Here is a 23139-nt window from a genome sequence, read left to right on the forward strand (position 1 = left end):
ATGGTCAATACGGGGGACCGTGTTGTGGGTGTTTCACGGGGAAGGGGGGGTATATCTGACCTCCATCATCTAGGACGTGACAATGGTTAATCAAATCTCCCCATTTCTGCCCATTTTTTTTTCACGGTCTTTCTCATACAGCTGCAACTGTATATGCATTTGTAAATCAAGACTTTTCTTGAGTTGGGCTCTGGGATGGTGCAACTGAGAATCTGAGTCTATGGTTGTTGTGGGGGAAAGGGGTTGAGTGTGTGTGTCTGTGTGTGTGTGTGTGTGTGTGTGTGTGTGTGTGTGTGTGTGTGTGTGTGTGTGTGTGTGTGTGTGTGTGTGTGTGTGTGTGTGTGTCCCACAACTGTTGCAAGGGAGTAAAAGATGTTAGGGACAATATAGGATGATTCACAATAATTGTTTGCTAATATAATAATTGCTTGCCATAATGTAATTTTGGTAATGGGGAGTCAGGTGAGAGGTAAAATTGCCTACATTACTACAAATATTAATAGCTAATTATGGAAAATAATATAAACAGGATTTTTTAAATATATATATATATATTAAAAATGGGATACGGGGGGTTGGGGGTGGTCTGCCGGGCATTGGGGTGACAACCCAACTCGGGATGAGGAGGGCTTTTTAGCAGGTGGAATAGTGGGGACCAATTGGAGGTTTACTTAGTAGCAATGCAGATATCATGGTACAGCTATATAGACACTCGATCATCATGTTACTATATAATGGTACGTTTACAAACATATATTTTCATAAATAGAATTTAAACTTGTGTCTCATTATGGTAAGTGGTGAAATATATTTCTCCCATGGGGCAAAGAAATTCAAAAAGGTGTGATGATATTAATTAACAGTAATTTTGATCCAAATATGCAAATTGTCCAAAACAGATCCTCAAGGTAGATGGATTATTTAAAATATGTTATTGGACAATAAACAGATATGGCCTATTAACCTATACGGTCCGAATAATGATGATCCAAACCCCTTTGAAAATATATATACGAATTGATCAACTCTACAAGCAACACTGGACTCTACTATTATGGTGGGAGATTTCAATACGGTCTTAAATACCTCTCTGGACCGGAAAGGAAATCACACTACAAACTATCACCCTCAGGCACTTAAGGAAATGATGAATGTCATGGATATATTGGAATTAGTGGATATATGGAGACTTAAATACCCCGACCTAGTGAGATATACATGGAGGAGGTTTAATATCCTGACCTAGTGAGATATACATGGAGGAGGTTTAATATCCTGACCTAGTGAGATATACATGGAGGAGGTTTAATATCCTGACCTAGTGAGATATACATGGAGGAGGTTTAATATCCTGACCTAGTGAGATATACATGGAGGTTTAATATCCTGACCTAGTGAGATATACATGGAGGAGGTTTAATATCCTGACCTAGTGAGATATACATGGAGGAGGTTTAATACCCTGACCTAGTGAGATATACATGGAGGAGGTTTAATATCCTGACCTAGTGAGATATACATGGAGGAGGTTTAATATCCTGACCTAGTGAGATATACATGGAGGAGGTTTAATATCCTGACCTAGTGAGATATACATGGTGGAGGTTTAATATCCTTACCTAGTGAGATATACATGGAGGAGGTTTAATATCCTGAACTAGTGAGATATACATGGAGGAGGTTTAATATCCTGACCTAGTGAGATATACATGGAGGAGGTTTAATATCCTGAACTAGTGAGATATACATGGAGGAGGTTTAATATCCTGACCTAGTGAGATATACATGGAGGAGGTTTAATACCCTGACCTAGTGAGATATACATGGAGGAGGTTTAATACCCTGACCTAGTGAGATATACATGGAGGAGGTTTAATATCCTGACCTAGTGAGATATACATGGAGGAGGTTTAATACCCTGACCTAGTGAGATATACATGGAGGAGGTTTAATACCCTGACCTAGTGAGATATACATGGAGGAGGTTTAATATCCTGACCTAGTGAGATATACATGGAGGAGGTTTAATATCCTGACCTAGTGAGATATACATGGAGGAGGTTTAATACCCTGACCTAGTGAGATATACATGGAGGAGGTTTAATACCCTGACCTAGTGAGATATACATGGAGGAGGTTTAATATCCTGACCTAGTGAGATATACATGGAGGAGGTTTAATACCCTGACCTAGTGAGATATACATGGAGGAGGTTTAATATCCTGACCTAGTGAGATATACATGGAGGAGGTTTAATATCCTGACCTAGTGAGATATACATGGAGGAGGTTTAATATCCTGACCTAGTGAGATATACATGGAGGAGGTTTAATATCCTGACCTAGTGAGATATACATGGCGGAGGCTTAATACCCTGACCTAGTGAGATATACATGGAGGAGGTTTAATATCCTGACCTAGTGAGATATACATGGAGGAGGTTTAATATCCTGACCTAGTGAGATATACATGGAGGAGGTTTAATATCCTGACCTAGTGAGATATACATGGAGGAGGTTTAATATCCTGACCTAGTGAGATATACATGGAGGAGGTTTAATATCCTGACCTAGTGAGATATACATGGCGGAGGCTTAATCAAGCTAGTCGTCTTGATTACATTCTTATGTCATTCTCTCTGGCACCAAAAGTTTTAAAAAGTGTTGATAGGGGACAGAATGCGGTCGGATCTTCACATAATTCACATAATCACACTACTCTTACAGAATTTCCACATGGGCGAGGATATTTGAAATTTAATCAAAGTCTACTAGATGATAAATTGTTTATAACTAGGACAGAAGAATTTATAACTGACTTTTTCCAGACATAACATAGGTACAGCAGATCCCCTTATTGTATGGGACACTTTAAAATGTCCCTTTTAGAGGCCTTGCAATTCAGTACTCATCTATTAAACAAAAGCAATTTAGACCAATAGACTCCATATTAACAAAGGAAATAGTACAGTTAGATAGCAATAACAACTGTACCATAGAGGCACAGGATAAGTTAGAGGAAAAACAAAAAGAAATGGAGGAACTTATTCAAGAAAGAGTGTAATATAGTGTAATATATTATAAAAAATAAAGCGAAATGGATGGAATATGGGGAAAAATGCACCAAATTCTTTTTCAATTTTCAACATAGAAATGCTACCAGAAAAAAATGTATTGAAACTTGTTATAAATGATGGAGTCGCGTATGATTCACCTAATGATATTTTGAAAGAGAAAAGTAAAGTACTTTATATGTTTTCATTTCAGTCTCCTCCATCTCCACTAACCGGAGCTAATTGTATGGATTTTTTTAACCTATTAATAATGTAAACTTAACATCTGTACAGAAAGACTCATGTGAAGGCCAAATTACAGAGGAAGGACTTCTTGGTGTAATTAAAGCCTTTAAGGATGGGAAAACTCCAGGGCTGGAGGGCATACCAGTGGAAGTATACCAAACTTTTTCTGATATACTCAGAGGACCATTATTAGCATGTTTTAACCACTCCTATATAAATGGTAGATTATCGGACACTCAACAAGAGTGTCCGATATTACTGAAACAGGATCCAAGTGGTATATATGTAAAGATCCAGTCCATTAAAACAATTGGAGGCCTCTTACACTACAGCGTTGTGATGGGAAAAAAAAATCACTTTTCACTTAGGAGGTGTACTCACTTTTGTTGCCAGCGGTTTAGACATTAATGTCTGTGGGTTGTGTTATTTTGAGGGGACAGCAAATTTACACTGTTATACAAGCTGTACACTCACTACTTTACATTGTAGCAAAGGGTCATTTCTTCAGTGTTGTCACATGAAAAGATATACTCAAATATTTACAAAAATGTGAGGGGTGTACTCACTTTTGTGAGATACTGTATATATATATATACGGTATTTATATATATATTTACCTCCTAAATATAAGGGGGTTTGGAAATGATGCAGACAATTACATTGATGGCAGCAACAATCTTTCGGCAATATTAAAGCTGATTCACCCCTTAAAAAAAAACTGGGAAAAAAACTATCAAAATAGAGAATCAGTGACGATCTTGATCCTAACCATCAAACCACTCCCTAGAGGGTAACATCCTGTCCAGAGTCAGTATCCATGTGTTTTACCAGAAGCAGATCAATCAATGACAACATATATATATATATATAACCTATATGTAACCTATATTGATGTGTAATTCCCCTACAGGGTAATGTCCCGTCCAGAGACAGTATCCATGTGTACTACCAGAAGCAGATGCGTATGTACATGTCGCAGGGTTCCAGTCTGGACCGGCTCATTGAGGAGGACAGTGTGTCGTGGTCGCACAGAGTCCGTAGAAGGAGAGGTATCTATCGTATGGAGAGCCAGGACTCTGTTGTATCTATGGTCTCCAGGGATAGTATATCCAGGTAAGCAGGGTTGCCTAGGTTACTTTCTAAATGTAATCCGTTACAGTTACCAGTTACCTGTCCAAAATTGTAATCTGATTACATTCGGCTACTTTTAGATTACTTTCCCCTTAACCGCCGTTAACACTTTGTTGAGCTTCCTCACTAGCGTGAGGGAACACAGCCGACGAATCGGTGCAACTACAAAGGTGTCCTCAATTGGAAACCCAGTCGAGTCACGCCTGCGGTGTCGATAGTTAAGAGGCATTAGAAGAAGATACGAATGTGGCTCTGTTGGTAGAGCATGGTGTGTGCAACGCCAGGGTTGTGGGTTCGATTCCCACGGGGGGCCAGTACAAAAAAAAAAAAAAAAAAATGTATGAAATGTATGCATTCACTACTGTAAGTTGCTCTGGATAAGAGCGTCTGCTAAATGACTAAAAATGTAAATGTAATATGTGTTACCAATTGAACCACGTCTATTGCGGGATAAATCAATGTTAAAGTTTATATAGCTGGCCATATATATGGATGTTAAATTTGACTTCATGGGTTGGTTATGTAGGCTTCTTCTAACCCTTTGGGGACCTTTAACAGAATGTGACTGGCAGAACGGGTGTTGTGTGTAGAGGATGAGGGCTGCAGTAGATATCTCAGATAGGGGGGGAGTGAGGCCTAAGAGGGTTTTAGAAATAAGCATCAACCAGTGGGTCTTGCGACGGGTATACAGAGATGACCAGTTTACAGAGGAGTATAGAGTGCAGTGATGTGTCCTATAAGGAGCATTGGTGGCAAATCTGATGGCTGAATGGTAAAGAACATCTAGCCGCTCGAGAGCACCCTTACCTGCCGATCTATAAATTACGTCTCCGTAATCTAGCATGGGTAGGATGGTCATCTGAATCAGGGTTAGTTTGGCAGCTGGGGTGAAAGAGGAGTCCGCATTCAGTCAGCTGTATAAGGAAATAAGCAAACAGGAAACCGTTCACCCAGAGGCGGCGAAAGGTTAAATAGGTCAACATTCACAAGACCGCAGGGCCAGACGGATTACCAGGACGTATACTCCGAGCATGCGCTGACCAACTGGCAAGTGTCTTCACTGACATTTTCAACCTGTCCCTGCAGACAACCATAGTCCCTGTGCCCAAGAACACTAAGGTAACCTGCCTAAATGACTACAAACCCGTAGCACTCACGTCCGTAGCCATGAAGTGCTTTGAAAGGCTGGTCATGGCTCACATTAACACCATTATCCCAGAAACCCTAGACCCCACTCCAATTTGCATACCGCTCAAACAGATCCACAGATGATGCATTCTCTATTGCACTCCACACTGCCCTTTCCCACCTGGACAAAAGGAACACCTACGTGAGAATGCTGTTCATTGACTACAGCTCAGCGTTCAACACCATAGTGCCCTCAAAGCTCATCAATAAGCTAAGGACCCTGGGACTAAACACCTCCCTCTGCAACTGGATCCTGGACTTCCTGACGGGTCGCCCCCAGGTGGTAAGGGTAGGTAGCATCACATCCACCACTCTGATCCTCAACACAGGGGTCCCTCAGGGGTGAGTGCTCAGTCCCCTCCTGTACTCCCTGTTCACCCACGACTGCATAGCCAGGCACCAACTCCACCACCATCATTAAGTTTGCAGACGACACAACAACGACCAGACAGCCTATAGGGAGGAGGTCAGAGACCTGGCCGGGAGATGATTGTGGACTACAGGAAAAGGAGGGCCGAGCACGCCCCCATTCTCATCAACGGGGCTGTAGTGGAGCAGGTTGAGAGCTTCAAGTTCCTTGGTGTCCATATCACCAACAAACTAGAATGGTCCATACACACCAAGACAGTCGTGAAGAGGGCACGATAAAACCCATTCCCCCTCAGGAGACTGAAAAGATTTGGAATGGGTCCCCGGATCCTCAAAAGGTTCTACAACTACACCATCGAGAGCATCCTGACTGGTTGCATCACTGCCTGGTATGGCAACTGATCGACCTTCGACCGCAAGGCACTTCAGAGGGTAGAGCGCACGGCCCAGTACATCACTGGGGCTAAGCCTGCCATCCAGGACTTCTACACCAGGCGGTGTCAGAGGAAGGCCCTAAAAATTGTTAAAGACCCCAGCCACCCTAGTCATAGTCTGTTCTCTCTGCTACCGCACGGCAAGCTGTACCAGAGCACCAAGTCTAGGACCGAAAGGCTTCTCAACAGCTTTTACCCCCAAGCCATTAGACTGCTGAACAGGTAATCAAATGGTTACCCAGATTATTTGCAATGATCCAAAACTCACATTCAAGTCTACATGAAAATGTCTAAAAAGCAACAAATTTGAAGTTTTGGAATTGCCTAGTCAAAGTCCAGACCTAATCCCAATTGAGATTTTGTGGCAGGACTTGAAATGAGCAGTTCATGCTTTTAAAACCCACAAATGTCCCTGAGTTAAAGCAGTTCTACATGGAAGAGTGGACCAAAATGTCCTCCACAGCGATGTGAGAGACTGATCGACAACTACAGGAAGTGTTTGGTTTGAAACATTACAGCTAAAGGTGGCGCAACCAGTAATTGAGTGTAAAAGGGGGCAATTACTTTTTTCACACAGGGGATTTTGCATAACTTTATTTATGAAATAATATATACAAGTATGTAATTGTTGTCTTATTTGTTCACTCGGGTTCTCTTTATCTAATACCTGAGACTTGCCTAGTTAAATATAGTGTCACATCTCCTGCCGAGGGTGACTGGGTGGCGCTCGGCGGTCGTCGTCACCGGCCTACTAGCTGCCACCGATCTCTTTTTCCCCTTTCTGTTTGTATTGTCTAATTAGTTTCACCTGTTTTCAATTAGGCTTGTTAATTGGGCTATTTAAGCCAGTAGGCCACGCCTGTTCTTTGTGCGGGCTTGATGATCCTTCCACTGTGTTCTGGATAGTATATTTTGGGCGTTTTGTATTTTGGTGCGCCCGGCATTTTGGGCGAAATACTTTTGTGCGTAATAAAGCGCTACATTGAACTTTCTGTCTCCTGCGCCTGACTCCACACCCACTACGCCCAGACCGTTACATAAAGATTCAATACAAATTAAAATAAATTCGGTTTTGGTTGAAGATCTAATAACATTCGGTATTAAAAATATGCAAATAATCGAGAAAATTTGAAAGGCGGCAAATACTTTTTCACGGCACTGTATCTTCGAGAGACCCAGTAGAGTGCTTGAGATTTTCTATTATTGCTTTCTCTACGTAATTCTACTGCTTGATCAGTATCTTCAGCATGAGAGAGAGGAGGATACAGGCTGAGAGATGAGGAATCACATTATACATCACCCGGCCATAACCTCCCCACCAACTTTACCATTTGGAAACTTCCACATCGTTAGCTGTGTCATGTGAAAGCCATGTTGTAACCATTGTGTCATTTCAATCGTTTATTTCTCATCCCATCCACCAGTGGCTACACTGAAGCCACCATGCTGTTCTCCCGCCAAGACACGCTGGACGAGCTGGACGGAATGCCGTCAGACCTTCCTATTCCCAAAACCAGCGAGCGTGTCCGGCCCAAACTCTGTAAGATTTACGGCCTGGACGCCTCCAAGTCGACTGACAGCAGCAGCAGCCAAGTGTCCAGGTGCCTGGTCTAAGCCAAAAACACTCTTCCTCTTATTCCTCCTCATCTTCCTTTTACTCCCCTCACACACCCCTGTCCTGTTTATGGGTTGTTTATTACCACCCATGTTCTGTTAATGGGTTGTTTATTACCACCCATGTTCTGTTAATGGGTTTGCTTATTATCACCCATGTTCTGTTAATGGTTTGCTTATTACCACCCATGTTCTGTTAATGGGTTTGCTTAATATCACCCATGTTCTGTTAATGGGTTGTTTATTACCACCCATGTTCTGTTTGTGGGTTGTTTATTATCACCCATGTTCTGTTAATGGGTTTGCTTATTACCACCCATGTTCTGTTAATGGTTTGCTTATTACCACCCATGTTCTGTTAATGGGTTGTTTATTACCACCCATGTTCTGTTAATGGGTTTGCTTATTACCACCCATGTTCTGTTAATGGGTTGTTTATTACCACCAATGTTCTGTTAATGGGTTTGCTTATTATCACCCATGTTCTGTTAATGGTTTGCTTATTACCACCCATGTTCTGTTAATGGGTTGTTTATTACCACCCATGTTCTGTTAATGGGTTTGCTTATTATCACCCATGTTCTGTTAATGGGTTGCTTATTACCACCCATGTTCTGTTAATGGGTTTGCTTAATATCACCCATGTTCTGTTAATGGGTTGTTTATTACCACCCATGTTCTGTTTGTGGGTTGTTTATTATCACCCATGTTCTGTTAATGGGTTTGCTTATTCAAATCAAATCAAATCAAATTTATTTTTATATAGCCCTTCGTACATCAGCTGATATTCTCAAAGTGCTGTACAGAAACCCAGCCTAAAACCCCAAACAGCAAGCAAAGCATGTGAAAGAAGCACGGTGGCTAGGAAAAACTCCCTAGGAAAAACTCCCTAGAAAGGCCAAAAACCTAGGAAGAAACCTAGAGAGGAACCAGGCTATGAGGGGTGGCCAGTCCTCTTCTGGCTGTGCAGGGTGGATATTATAACAGAACATGGTCAAAATGTTAAAATGTTAAAATGTTCATAAATGACCAGCATGGTCAAATAATAATAATCATAGTAGTTGTCGAGGGTGCAACAAGCACGTCCGGTGAACAGGTCAGGGTTCCATAGCCGCAGGCAGAACAGTTGAAACTGGAGCAGCAGCACGGCCAGGTGGACTGGGGACAGCAAGGAGTCATCATACCAGGTAGTCCTGAGGCATGGTCCTAGGGCTCAGGTCCTCCGAGAGAAAGACAGAAAGAGAGAAAGAGAGAATTAGAGAGAGCATATTTAAATACACACAGGACACCGGATAAGACAAGAGAAATACTCCAGATGTAACAGACTGACCCTAGCCCCCCGACACATAAACTACTGCAGCATAAATACTGGAGGCTGAGACAGGAGGGATCAGAAGACACTGTGGCCCCATCCGATGATACCCCGGACAGGGCCAAACAGGCAGGATATAACCCCACCCACTTTGCCAAAGCACAGCCCCCACACCACTAGAGGGATGTCTCCAACCACCAACTTACCGTCCTAAGACAAGGCCGAGTATAGCCCACAACGATCTCCGCCATGGCACAACCCAAGGGGGGGGCGCCAACCCAGACAGGAAGACCACGTCAGTGACTCAACCCACTCAAGTGACGCACCCCTCCCATGGACGGCATGGAAGAACACCAGTAGGCCAGTGACTCAGCCTCTGTAAAAGGGTTAGAGGCAGAGAATCCCAGTGGAAAGAGGGGAACCGGCAAGGCAGAGACAGCAAGGGCGGTTCGTTGCTCCAGCCTTTCCGTTCCTCTTCACACTCCTGGGCCAGACTATACTTAATCATAGGACCTACTGAAGAGATAAGTCTTCAGTAAAGACTTAAAGGTTGAGACTGAGTCTGCGTCTCTCACATTGGTAGGCAGACCATTCCATAAAAATGGAGCTCTATAGGAGAAAGCCCTACCTCCATGTTCTGTTAATGGTTTGCTTATTACCACCCATGTTCTGTTAATGGGTTTGCTTATTACCACCCATGTTCTGTTAATGGGTTGTTTATTACCACCAATGTTCTGTTAATGGGTTTGCTTATTATCACCCATGTTCTGTTAATGGTTTGCTTATTACCACCCATGTTCTGTTAATGGTTTGTTTATTATCACCCATGTTCTGTTAATGGGTTTGCTTATTACCACCCATGTTCTGTTAATGGTTTGCTTATTACCACCCATGTTCTGTTTATGGGTTGTTTATTAACACCCATGTTCTGTTAATGGTTTGTTTATTATCACCCATGTTCTGTTAATGGGTTTGCTTATTACCACCCATGTTCTGTTAATGGGTTTGCTTAATATCACCCATGTTCTGTTAATGGGTTGTTTATTACCACCCATGTTCTGTTTGTGGGTTGTTTATTATCACCCATGTTCTGTTAATGGGTTTGCTTATTACCACCCATGTTCTGTTAATGGTTTGCTTATTACCACCCATGTTCTGTTAATGGGTTGTTTATTACCACCCATGTTCTGTTAATGGGTTTGCTTATTACCACCCATGTTCTGTTAATGGGTTGTTTATTACCACCCATGTTCTGTTAATGGGTTTGCTTATTATCACCCATGTTCTGTTAATGGTTTGCTTATTACCACCCATGTTCTGTTAATGGTTTTGCTTATTATCACCCATGTTCTGTTAATGGGTTTGCTTATTATCACCCATGTTCTGTTAATGGTTTTGCTTATTATCACCCATGTTCTGTTAATGGGTTTGCTTATTACCACCCATGTTCTGTTAATGGTTTGCTTGTTATTCTCATCATTATATGTGGTTTGTTTCTGTTCCTCAAACTTCACAAACTACTGTCAATATGATTATTTTGATGAATAGGATTTTTACCTTCACGTTGAGTAAGATGTCAGTTTGTCAATCTTTCTGTTCTCTCAACCAATGTTTGAAACTACACAACGATACATTGGGCTGTTGAGTGAGTGTCACCCAAATACTCTCAACTGTGTGAATACAGTACTGAGGAGTGACAGTAACTGTGTGAATACAGTACTGAGGAGTGACAGTAAATGTGTGAATACAGTACTGAGGAGTGACAGTAACCAGTAACTGTGTGAATACAGTACTGAGGAGTGACAGTAACTGTGTGAATACAGTACTGAGGAGTGACAGTAACCAGTAACTGTGTGAATACAGTACTGAGGAGTGACAGTAACCAGTAACTGTGTGAATACAGTACTGAGGAGTGACAGTAACCAGTAACTGTGTGAATACAGTACTGAGAAGTGACAGTATCTTTGTGAATACAGTACTGAGGAGTGACAGTAACCAGTAACTGTGTGAATACAGTACTGAGGAGTGACAGTAACTGTGTGAATACAGTACTGAGGAGTGACAGTAACCAGTATCTTTGTGAATACAGTACTGAGGAGTGACAGTAACCAGTAATTGTGTGAATACAGTACTGAGGAGTGACAGTAACTGTGTGAATACAGTACTGAGGAGTGACAGTAACCAGTAATTGTGTGAATACAGTACTGAGGAGTGACAGTAACCAGTAACTTTGTGAATACAGTACTGAGGAGTGACAGTAACCAGTAACTTTGTGAATACAGTACTGGACATTGACAATAACCAGTAACTTCCTCTCTGTGTCTGTCTGTCTGTCTGCCTGCCTGTCCCCCACAGCGAGGCGACTCAGTGCATCACTCTCTACTCACGGCAAGGCACAAATGACACCATCGAGGAGGTGGAGGACGAACAGGACCAGGGGGAGGACAGGCAGAACGAACCCTTGGGACCCCCACATCCGGAGGCAGAGGGGTCTGAGGGAAGCCCCTGGTGGAGTGGTGGTGGAGTGACCACTGAGGAGGAGGAGAGGGACCAGGGACAGTGGGATCCATGGAGGACTCCAGGCCCAGGGGAGGTCCCCTCCTTCAGGGTAGACGGTCCAACTTCGACCCTCCTGGCCCTTCGATCAGGGTCCCAGGACTGTACCACTGACAGTGACGATGGGGGTGTCCGGCAAGAGTACCGGAAGACAGAGGAGCGGGACCGGGCAGGTCAGCTGGACATCTCGGATGCCCCAAACACCTCGGACACTGACGTGCCTTCCAGCTACAACAAGGTTGCTTCTCTATGTCCCTTGTCACTCTGAGCCGGGTTCAATTCTAGATTTCTTCCTTCTAGGGAGATTTTCCTGGCCCCTGCTTTCACTTCTGCTTTGCTTGCTTTTTGAGGTCGGGCCGGGTTACTGTAAAACACTTTGTGACAACTGCTCATGTTAAAACGGTTTTATAAAATACATTTGATTGATTGATTGATTGATCATTTCATTGCTCACACGGTAGGTAGCCCTTGGTAATTGTTGTATAATGAAAAGTGCAAACTAAATGAATTATTATTATTTTTGTCATGAAAGGCGGTGAGCTTCGACCGACTGGAGGTGAGTGAGGATGAGAGCGACAGGGACGATAAGAGGAGGATGGTGATGACCCCAGACACCAGCCGGTCAGACTATCTGGACGGCCCCTTGCTGCTCTCATCTACCGCTGAGCTGACCGCCAGCGAACTGCTGCTCAACAAGTAAGTGGATGAGACACACTTATGTCTAATTATAGTTATATAGATCTAATCTATAGAGTGGAATTGAGTCCCAAACATTATTTGTTGAACTGTGGAAAATCTTGGTGGGTTAAAACATTCTGTTCCATATCTAAAATGTCCTTATTAATGTATTTAGTGGTAATGACCTGCCATCTCATCTGATCCATACTGCAAATCATCTATTTTCTGTGACAAACGTTCGTTTTTTTTTTATAGATTAAATGTATTTTTTTGAACTATTGTTATTGTTCCTAACTCATAATGATTCATTTCCCCTTTAAGAGCGTCCCACAAATCTGCACCAAAAAAAATACACAACATGGCCAAAAGTATACACCTGTTTGTCAAACATCTCATTCCAAAATCATGGGCGTTAATATGGAGTTGGTCCTCCCCCTTTGCTGCTATAACAGCCTCCACTCTTCTGGGAAGGCTTTCCACTAGATGTTGGAACATTGCTGCAGGGACTTGCTTCCATTCAGCCACAAGAGCATTAGTGAGGTCGGGTACTGATGTTGGGCAATTAAGCCTGCCTTGCAGTCTGCGTTTCAATTCATCCCAAAGGTGTTCAATGGGGTTGAGGTCAGGGCTCTGTGCAGGCCAGTCAAGTTCTTCCACACCAATCTGAACAAACCATTTCTGTATGGACCTCGCTTTTTGCATGGGGCATTGTCATGCTGAAATAGGAAAGGGCCTTCCCCAAACTGTTGCCACAAAATTGGAAGCACAGAATCGTCTAGAATGTCATTGTATGCTGTAGCATTAACAGAACTAAGAACTAAGGGGCCCGAACCATGAAAAACAGTCCCATACCATTATTCCTCCTCCACCAAACTTTACAGTTGGCACTATTCATTGGGGCAGGTAGCGTTCTCCTGGCATCCGCCATAACCAGATTAGTCCGTTGGACTACCAGATGGTGAAGTGTGATTCATCACTCCAGAGAACGTGTTTCCACTGCTCCAGAGTCCAATGGCGGCGAGCTTTACACCACTCCAGCCGATGCTTGGCATTGCGCATAGTGATCTTAGGCTTGTGTGCGGCTGCTCGGCCATTGAAACCCATTTCATGAAGCTCCTGACCCATTCTGTGAGCTTGTGTGGCCTACCACTTCAGCACTCTGCAGTCCCGTTCTGTGAGCTTGTGTGGCCTACCACTTCAGTACTCCGCAGTCCCGTTCTGTGAGTTTGTGTGGTCTACCACTTCAGTACTCTGCAGTCCAGTTCTGTGAGCTTGTGTGGCCTACCACTTCAGCACTCTGCAGTCCAGTTCTGTGAGCTTGTGTGGCCTACCACTTCAGCACTCTGCAGTCCCATTCTGTGAGCTTGTGTGGCCTACCACTTCAGCACTCTGCAGTCCAGTTCTGTGAGCTTGTGTGGCCTACCACTTCAGTACTCTGCAGTCCCGTTCTGTGAGCTTGTGTGGCCTACCACTTCAGTACTCTGCAGTCCCGTTCTGTGAGTTTGTGTGGCCTACCACTTCAGCACTCAGTGGCCCCGTTCTGTGAGTTTGTGTGGTCTACCACTTCAGTACTCTGCAGTCCCGTTCTGTGAGTTTGTGTGGCCTACCACGTCAGTACTCTGCAGTCCCGTTCTGTGAGCTTGTGTGGTCTACCACTTCAGTACTCTGCAGTCCCGTTCTGTGAGCTTGTGGGGCCTACCACTTCAGTACTCTGCAGTCCCGTTCTGTGAGCTTGTGTGGCCTACCACTTCAGTACTCTGCAGTCCCGTTCTGTGAGTTTGTGTGGCCTACCACGTCAGTACTCTGCAGTCCCGTTCTGTGAGCTTGTGTGGTCTACCACTTCAGTACTCTGCAGTCCCGTTCTGTGAGCTTGTGGGGCCTACCACTTCAGTACTCTGCAGTCCCGTTCTGTGAGCTTGTGTGGCCTACCACTTCAGTATCCTATGACGGTGCCACGTTGAAAGTCACTGAACTCATCAGTACGGGCCGTTCTACTGCCAATATTTGTCTATGGAAATCGCATGGCTGTGTTCTCGATTTTATACACCTGTCAGCAACTGATGTGGCTGAAATAGTCGAATCCACTCATTTGAAAGGGGTGTCCACATATTTTGTTTTTTAGCTCTGGTAATATAGGCCTTTCATTATGAACAGTTTGGGTTAGAGACCAGCGGTTTTCTGCATTTTAAAGATGCAACCCTGGACACAAAGTCATGCTCCATTTGTTTCTGTAGCAGAGGCTGTAGTTCAGCTAAGACCAGAGACATACAGTACCAGAGGCTGAGGTTCAGCTAAGACCAGAGACATACAGTACCAGAGACATACAGTACCAGAGACATACAGTACCAGAGACATACAGTACCAGAGGCTGTGGTACAGCTAAGACCAGAGACATACAGTACCAGAGGCTGTGGTTCAGCTAAGACCAGAGACATACAGTACCAGAGACATACAGTACCAGAGACTGTGGTTCAGCTAAGACCAGAGACATACAGTACCAGAGACTGTGGTTCAGCTAAGACCAGAGACATACAGTACCAGAGGCTGTGGTACAGCTAAGACCAGAGACATACAGTACCAGAGACATACAGTACCAGAGGCTGAGGTTCAGCTAAGACCAGAGACATACAGTACCAGAGACATACAGTACCAGAGACTGTGGTTCAGCTAAGACCAGAGACATACAGTACCAGAGGCTGTGGTTCAGCTAAGACCAGAGACATACAGTACCAGAGACATACAGTACCAGAGGCTGAGGTTCAGCTAAGACCAGAGACATACAGTACCAGAGGCTGTGGTTCAGCTAAGACCAGAGACATACAGTACCAGAGGCTGTGGTTCAGCTAAGACCAGAGACATACAGTACCAGAGACATACAGTACCAGAGACATACAGTACCAGAGACATACAGTACCAGAGGCTGTGGTTCAGCTAAGTGTCACGGTTGTCGTAAGGAGAAGCGGACCAAAGTGCAGCGTGTGTGTCGTTCCACATTTTATTTACACTGTGAAACTATGCAATACATAAACTAAAGAACAAAACAACAAACCGTGATGCAGAGTTGAAAACAGACACTACTCAAAAAACAATCTCTCACAAACCCAGGTGGAAAAAAAAAACCTACTTAAGTATGATCTCCAATTAGAGAAAACGAGGACCAGCTGCCACTAATTGGAGATCATCCCAAACAAAACCCCAACATAGAAATACAAAACTAGAACATGAACATATAAATACAAAACTAGACCCTGACAACATAGAAATAGAAAACATAGAGAGAAAAAACCTGTCACGCCCTGACCTACTCTACCATAGAAAATAACATCTTACTATGATCAGGACGTGACAATAAGCCTAATCAGATTTGCTTGTGCAAAAAAGTTTTCACAGGCGAAATGAAATGAGTTTTGCCTTGAGGAACTTTACCTGAGGAATTATTTTGCTCGTGATGCGCTCTCCTCAAATGATACACCTTACTTAAAACAACCACACAGATGTAACCATTTGACATGTTTACTGTTTTATCTGACCTCCACTAGTGCTCCCAAGTCAACAGTCCAATGTGCATTCTACAGGTCACGTTTATCAGTGAGTGATTATATTATCAAGATTAGAAGAAGTTTTGTGGCTGAGAGTTCCTCAAGGCAAAACACCTGAGAGTTCCTCAAGGCAAAACACCTGAGAGTTCCTCAAGGCAAAACACCTGAGAGTTCCTCAAGGCAAAACACCTGAGAGTTCCTCAAGGCACAACACCTGAGAGTTCCTCAAGGCCCAACACCTGAGAGTTCCTCAAGGCAAAACACCTGAGAGTTCCTCAAGGCAAAACACCTGAGAGTTCCTCAAGGCAAAACACCTGAGAGTTCCTCAAGGCAAAACACCTGAGAGTTCCTCAAGGCAAAACACCTGAGAGTTCCTCAAGGCCCAACACCTGAGAGTTCCTCAAGGCAAAACACCTGAGAGTTCCTCAAGGCCCAACACCTGAGAGTTCCTCAAGGCCCAACACCTGAGAGTTCCTCAAGGCCCAACACCTGAGAGTTCCTCAAGGCAAAACACCTGAGAGTTCCTCAAGGCCCAACACCTGAGAGTTCCTCAAGGCAAAACACCTGAGAGTTCCTCAAGGCCCAACACCTGAGAGTTCCTCAAGGCAAAACACCTGAGAGTTCCTCAAGGCCCAACACCTGAGAGTTCCTCAAGGCCCAACACCTGAGAGTTCCTCAAGGCCCAACACCTGAGAGTTCCTCAAGGCAAAACACCTGAGAGTTCCTCAAGGCCCAACACCTGAGAGTTCCTCAAGGCCCAACACCTGAGAGTTCCTCAAGGCAAAACACCTGAGAGTTCCTCAAGGCAAAACACCTGAGAGTTCCTCAAGGCCCAACACCTGAGAGTTCCTCAAGGCAAAACACCTGAGAGTTCCTCAAGGCCCAACACCTGAGAGTTCCTCAAGGCAAAACACCTGAGAGTTCCTCAAGGCCCAACACCTGAGAGTTCCTCAAGGCAAAACACCTGAGAGTTCCTCAAGGCCCAACACCTGAGAGTTCCTCAAGGCCCAACACCTGAGAGTTCCTCAAGGCCCAACACCTGAGAGTTCCTCAAGGCAAAACACCTGAGAGTTCCTCAAGGCCCAACACCTGAGAGTTCCTCAAGGCCCAACACCTGAGAGTTCCTCAAGGCAAAACACCTGAGAGTTCCTCAAGGCCCAACACCTGAGAGTTCCTCAAGGCCCAACACCTGAGAGTTCCTCAAGGCAAAACACCTGAGAGTTCCTCAAGGCAAAACACCTGAGAGTTCCTCAAGGCACAACACCTGAGAGTTCCTCAAGGCACAACACCTGAGAGTTCCTCAAGGCCCAACACCTGAGAGTTCCTCAAGGCACGCCGGTGTGGCGCGACACCGTGCTTGAAAACCCGTTTCCTATAGAGTATGGGTGAATATGGGTGAAACACAGCACATCTCAACATGACTACTGTGACTACCTAGAATTATACAACATCGGTTATCCAATACATTTTTAAGTCTGAACATCATTCAACTTCCTTCAAACGCAAACCTTAGGGTCCATGATTACTTTAAACATCAGCTATCCGAGCAGCTAACCGATCGCTGCAGCTGTACATAGCCCATCTGTAAATAGCCCATCCAACTACCTCATCCCCATATTGTTTTTATTTACTCTTTTGCACACCAGTATCACTACTTGCACATCATCATCTGCTCATCTATCACTCCAGTGTTAATCTGCTAAATTGTAATTACTTTGCTACTATTGGCCTATTTATTGCCATACCTCCTCACGCCATTTGCACACACTGTATATAGACTATATATACTTAATTTTTTCTTCTACTGTATTATTGACTGTATGTTTGTTTTACTCCATGTGTAACTCTGTGTTGTTGTTTGTGTCGCACTGCTTTGCTTTATCTTGGCCAGGTTGTAAATGAGAACTTGTTCTCAACTAGCCTACCTGGTTAAATAAAGGTGAAATAAATAAATAAATACATAAAAAATAAATAATAAATAAATGATTCTAATAGAAAACATTCACACCTCCGTCCTAGCTGGTCGCCAGATCATTTTTTGCGCTTTAGCTAATATCTCCCCCCCTGCCCTCTCTCTCCCCCCCGGCGCCCTCTCTCTCCCCCCCGGCGCCCTCTCTCCCCCCTCTCTCTCCCCCTCTCTCTCCCCCCGCGCCCTCTCTCCCCCTCCCTCTCCCCCCCTGCCCTCTCTCCCCTCTCTCTCCCCCCGGCGCCCTCTCTCCCCCCGGCGCCCTCTATCCCCCCTCTCTCTCCCCCGGGCGCCCTCTCTCTCCCCCCCGGTGCCCTCTCTCTCCCCCTCTCTCTCCCTCTCTCCCCCTCTCTCCCCTCACCCGGCGCCCTCTCTCCCCCTCTCTCTCTCCACCCGGCGCCCTCTCTCTCCCCCTCTCTCTCCCCCCCCTCCATCAGGATGTTCCATGATGAGGAGTTAAAGCGGTCGGAGCGGTTCTATATGGGCCAGCCCCTGGCGCTCCAGCTGGTCTATGCCCTGTATAACATGCTGGTGGCCCACTCTGAGATGGTGTGTTACCTAGTCATCATCCTCAACAACATGCTGTCAGCCTCCTGTATCACCCTGGTCCTCCCCATCCTCATCTTCCTCTGGGCCATGCTGTCCGTACCTAGACCCAGTAAGAGGTTCTGGATGACTGCCATCGTTTATACAGAGGTAATGTAGCCCTGCATCCAAACCGGTACCCTATTCCCTATTTAGTACACTACTTTTAGCCAGGGGTCCAATTTGGGACACAGGCCTAGTTAATAATGTATACTGCAATATGCTACATAGAACTACTGCACATTAAACACATTACACTGCTATAGTCTATGACAGACAGACACTGCTATAGTCTATGACAGACAGACACTGCTATAGTCTATGACAGACAGACACTGCTATAGTCTATGACAGACAGACACTGCTATAGTCTATGACAGATGTAAACACTGCTATAGTCTATGACAGACAGACACTGCTATAGTCTATGACAGACAGACACTGCTATAGTCTATGACAGACAGACACTGCTATAGTCTATGACAGACAGACACTGCTATAGTCTATGACAGACAGACACGGCTATAGTCTATGATAGACAGACACTGCTATAGTCTATGACAGACAGACACTGCTATAGTCTATGATAGACAGACACTGCTATAGTCTATGACAGACAGACACTGCTATAGTCTATGACAGACAGACACTGCTATAGTCTATGGCAGACAGACACTGCTATAGTCTATGACAGACAGACACTGCTATAGTCTATGACAGACAGACACTGCTATAGTCTATGATAGACAGACACTGCTATAGTCTATGACAGACAGACACTGCTATAGTCTATGACAGACAGACACTGCTATAGTCTATGACAGACAGACACTGCTATAGTCTATGACAGACAGACACTGCTATAGTCTATGACAGACAGACACTGCTATAGTCTATGATAGACAGACACTGCTATAGTCTATGACAGACAGACACTGCTATAGTCTATGACAGACAGACACTGCTATAGTCTATGACAGACAGACACTGCTATAGTCTATGACAGACAGACACTGCTATAGTCTATGACAGACAGACACTGCTATAGTCTATGACAGACAGACACTGCTATAGTCTATGACAGACATAAACACTGCTATAGTCTATGACAGACATAAACACTGCTATAGTCTATGACAGACATAAACACTGCTATAGTCTATGACAGACAGACACTGCTATAGTCTATGACAGACAGACACTGCTATAGTCTATGACAGACAGACACTGCTATAGTCTATGACAGACAGACACTGCTATAGTCTATGACAGACAGACACTGCTATAGTCTATGACAGACAGACACTGCTATAGTCTATGATAGACAGACACTGCTATAGTCTATGACAGACAGACACTGCTATAGTCTATGACAGACAGACACTGCTATAGTCTATGACAGACAGACACTGCTATAGTCTATGACAGACAGACATTGCTATAGTCTATGACAGACATAAACACTGCTATAGTCTATGACAGACAGACACTGCTATAGTCTATGACAGACAGACACTGCTATAGTCTATGACAGACAGACACTGCTATAGTCTATGACAGACAGACACTGCTATAGTCTATGACAGACAGACACTGCTATAGTCTATGACAGACGCAGGTCCCACGGCCGAGTTAGAGGTTTTGGAACACCTTCATTGTACACCGGCGTATGGGATGCTATGCTATGGGATGCTATGCTATGCCATGGGATGCTAATCCATGGGAAGCTATGCTATGGGATGCTACGCTATGCTATGTGATGCTTTGCTATGGGATGCTATGCTATGGGATGCTATGCTATGGGATGCTATGCTCTGGGATGCTATGCTATGGGATGCTATGCTCTGCTATGGGATGCTATGCTCTGGGATGCTATGCTATGGTATGCTATGCTATATAGAAGTATTAATTGAATATAATGCTCATGTACTTTCTATGATAGTTTTACAGGTGTTACAATCCTTTAGATGAATATGTATTGTCTATGACCCTACACAATGGGTGTCTCTAAATTAATACAAAGATTATGATACTCATCTCTAAGGAACCCCCTGAAGAAAAATACAATCTTTATGGTGATATAATCCCAGATATAATCCCAGATATAATCCCAGATATAATCCGATGAACAGTCAGTTCATTCATTTGAAGAACAGTCAGTCATTCGTCTGAAGACTGTGTTGTCATGTGTTGATACCTTGCTGTGTTGTCATGTGTTGATACCTTGCTGTGTTGTCATGTGTTGCTAGCATGCTGTGTTGTCATGTGTTGCTACCATGCTGTGTTGTCATGTGTTGCTACCATGCTGTGTTGTCATGTGTTGCTACCATGCTGTGTTGTCATGTGTTGCTACCTTGCTGTGTTGTCATGTGTTGCTACCATGCTGTGTTGTCATGTGTTGCTACCATGCTGTGTTGTCATGTGTTGCTACCATGCTGTGTTGTCATGTGTTGCTACCATGCTGTGTTGCCATGTGTTGCTACCATGCTGTGTTTCTACCATGCTGTGTTGTCATGTGTTTCTACCATTCTGTGTTGCTACCATGCTGTGGTGCTACCATGCTGTGTTGTCATGTGTTCCTACCATGCTGTGTTGTCATGTGTTGCTACCATGCTGTGTTGTCATGTGTTGCTACCATGCTGTGTTGTTGTCATTTCAGCCCACCCATTGCTGACAGGTTTATAAAATGGAGCACACAGCCATGCAATCTCCATAGACAAACACTGGCAGTAGAATGGCCTTACTGAAGAGCTCAGTGACTTTCAACGTGGCACAGTCATAAGATTCTATCTTGCCAACAAGTCAGTTCGTCAAATTTCTGCTCTGCTAGAGCGGCCCCGGTGAACTGTAAATGCTGTTATCGTGAAGTGGAAACGTCTAGGAGCAACAACGGCTCAGCCGCGAAGTGGTAGGCCACACAAGCTCACGGAACGCGTAAAAATGGTCTGTCGTCGGTTGCAACACTCACTACAGAGTTCCAAACTGCCTCTGGAAGCAACGTCAGCACAAGAACTGTTCGTTGGGCGCTTCGTGAAATGGGTTTCCATGGCCGAGCAGCCGCACACAAGCCTAACATCACCATGAGCAACGCAGTGGAAAAGCATTCTCTGGATTGATGAATCACGCTTCACCATCAGGCAGTCCGATGGGCGAATCTGGGTTTGGCGGATACAAGGAGACCGTTACCTGCCCGAATGCATAGCACCAACTGTAAAGTTTGATGGAGGAGGAATAATGGTCTGGGGCTGTTTTTCGTTTTTCAGGCCCCTTAGTTTCAGTGAAGGGAAATCTTAACTCTACAGCATACAATGACGTTCGAGACAATTCTGCGCCTCCAACTTTGTGGCAACAGTTTGGGAAAGGCTCTTTCCTGTTTCAGCATGACAATGCCCCCGTGCACAAAGCGAGGTCCATACAGAAATGGTTTGTCGAGATCGGTGTGGAAGAACTTGACTGACCTGCAGAGAGCCCGGACCTAAACCCCATCGAACACCTTTGGAATGAATTGGAACGCCGGTTGCGAGCATAGGCCTTAATCGCCCAACATCAGTGCCCGACCTCACTAATGCTCGTGTGGCTGAATGGAAGCAAGTTCCCAGAAGAGTGAAAGCCAGTATAGCAGCAAAGGGTATAGCAGCAACTCCATATTAATGCCTATGATTTTGGAATGAGATGTTCGACAAGCAGATGTCCACATACTTTTGGTCATGTAGTGTATCTCATATACATAAATATTCACACCTCTGAGTCAATACATGTTAGAATCACCTTTGGCAGCGATTTCAGCTATGAGTCTCCCTTAAGAGCTTTGCACACCTGGATTGTACAATATTTGCACGTTTATTATTTTTTACAATTCTTCAAGCTCTGTCAAGTTGGTGGTTGTTGATCATTGATAGACAGCCATTTTCAAGTTTTCCCATAGATTTTCAAGCCGATTATTAAGTCAACTCTGTTACCAGGCAACTCAAGAACATTCAGTGTCTTCTTGGTAATCAACACCAGTGTAGATTTGTCCTTGTGTTTTAGGTTATTGTCCTGCTAAAGGCTAATTCACCTCCCAGTGTCTGTTGAAAAGCAGACTGAACCAGGGTTTCCTCCAGGATTTTGCATGTGCTTAGCTCTATTTCCATTTCTTTTTATCATAAAAAAACTCCCTAGTCCTTGCCGATGACAAACATACCCATAACATGATGCAGCCACCACCATCCTTGAACATATGAGGAGTGGTACTCAGTAATGTGTTGTGTTGGATTTGCCCCAAACAAAATGCTTTGTATTCAGTGTCTTATTACAAGATAGAATATTTTTAATTCTGTTCCTTATTTTCACTCTGTCATTTAGGTTAGTATTGTGGAGTAACTACAATGTTGTTGATCCATCCTCATTTTTCTTCCATCACAGCCATTAAACTCTGTAACTGTTTTAAAGTCACCATTGGCCTAATGGTGAAATCCCTGAGCGGTTTC

At 44.2% G+C, this 23139-nt stretch overlaps 1 protein-coding gene across 1 annotated transcript in view; it reads left to right on the top strand.

The window, feature by feature from the left end:
- LOC106596600 (piezo-type mechanosensitive ion channel component 2) overlaps window positions 1-23139 on the top strand; it is a 172195-nt gene that overhangs the window by 113756 nt on the left and 35300 nt on the right. The window contains exons 34-38 of the mRNA XM_045714337.1: window positions 4209-4411; window positions 7845-8021; window positions 11702-12140; window positions 12435-12598; window positions 18523-18781. Of these exons, the coding sequence (XP_045570293.1) occupies window positions 4209-4411; window positions 7845-8021; window positions 11702-12140; window positions 12435-12598; window positions 18523-18781 (1242 nt within the window). The remainder of the gene's footprint in view (window positions 1-4208; window positions 4412-7844; window positions 8022-11701; window positions 12141-12434; window positions 12599-18522; window positions 18782-23139) is intronic.

The sequence above is a fragment of the Salmo salar genome, chromosome ssa03 (assembly GCF_905237065.1).
Source record: "Salmo salar chromosome ssa03, Ssal_v3.1, whole genome shotgun sequence".
Taxonomy (NCBI): domain Eukaryota; kingdom Metazoa; phylum Chordata; class Actinopteri; order Salmoniformes; family Salmonidae; genus Salmo; species Salmo salar.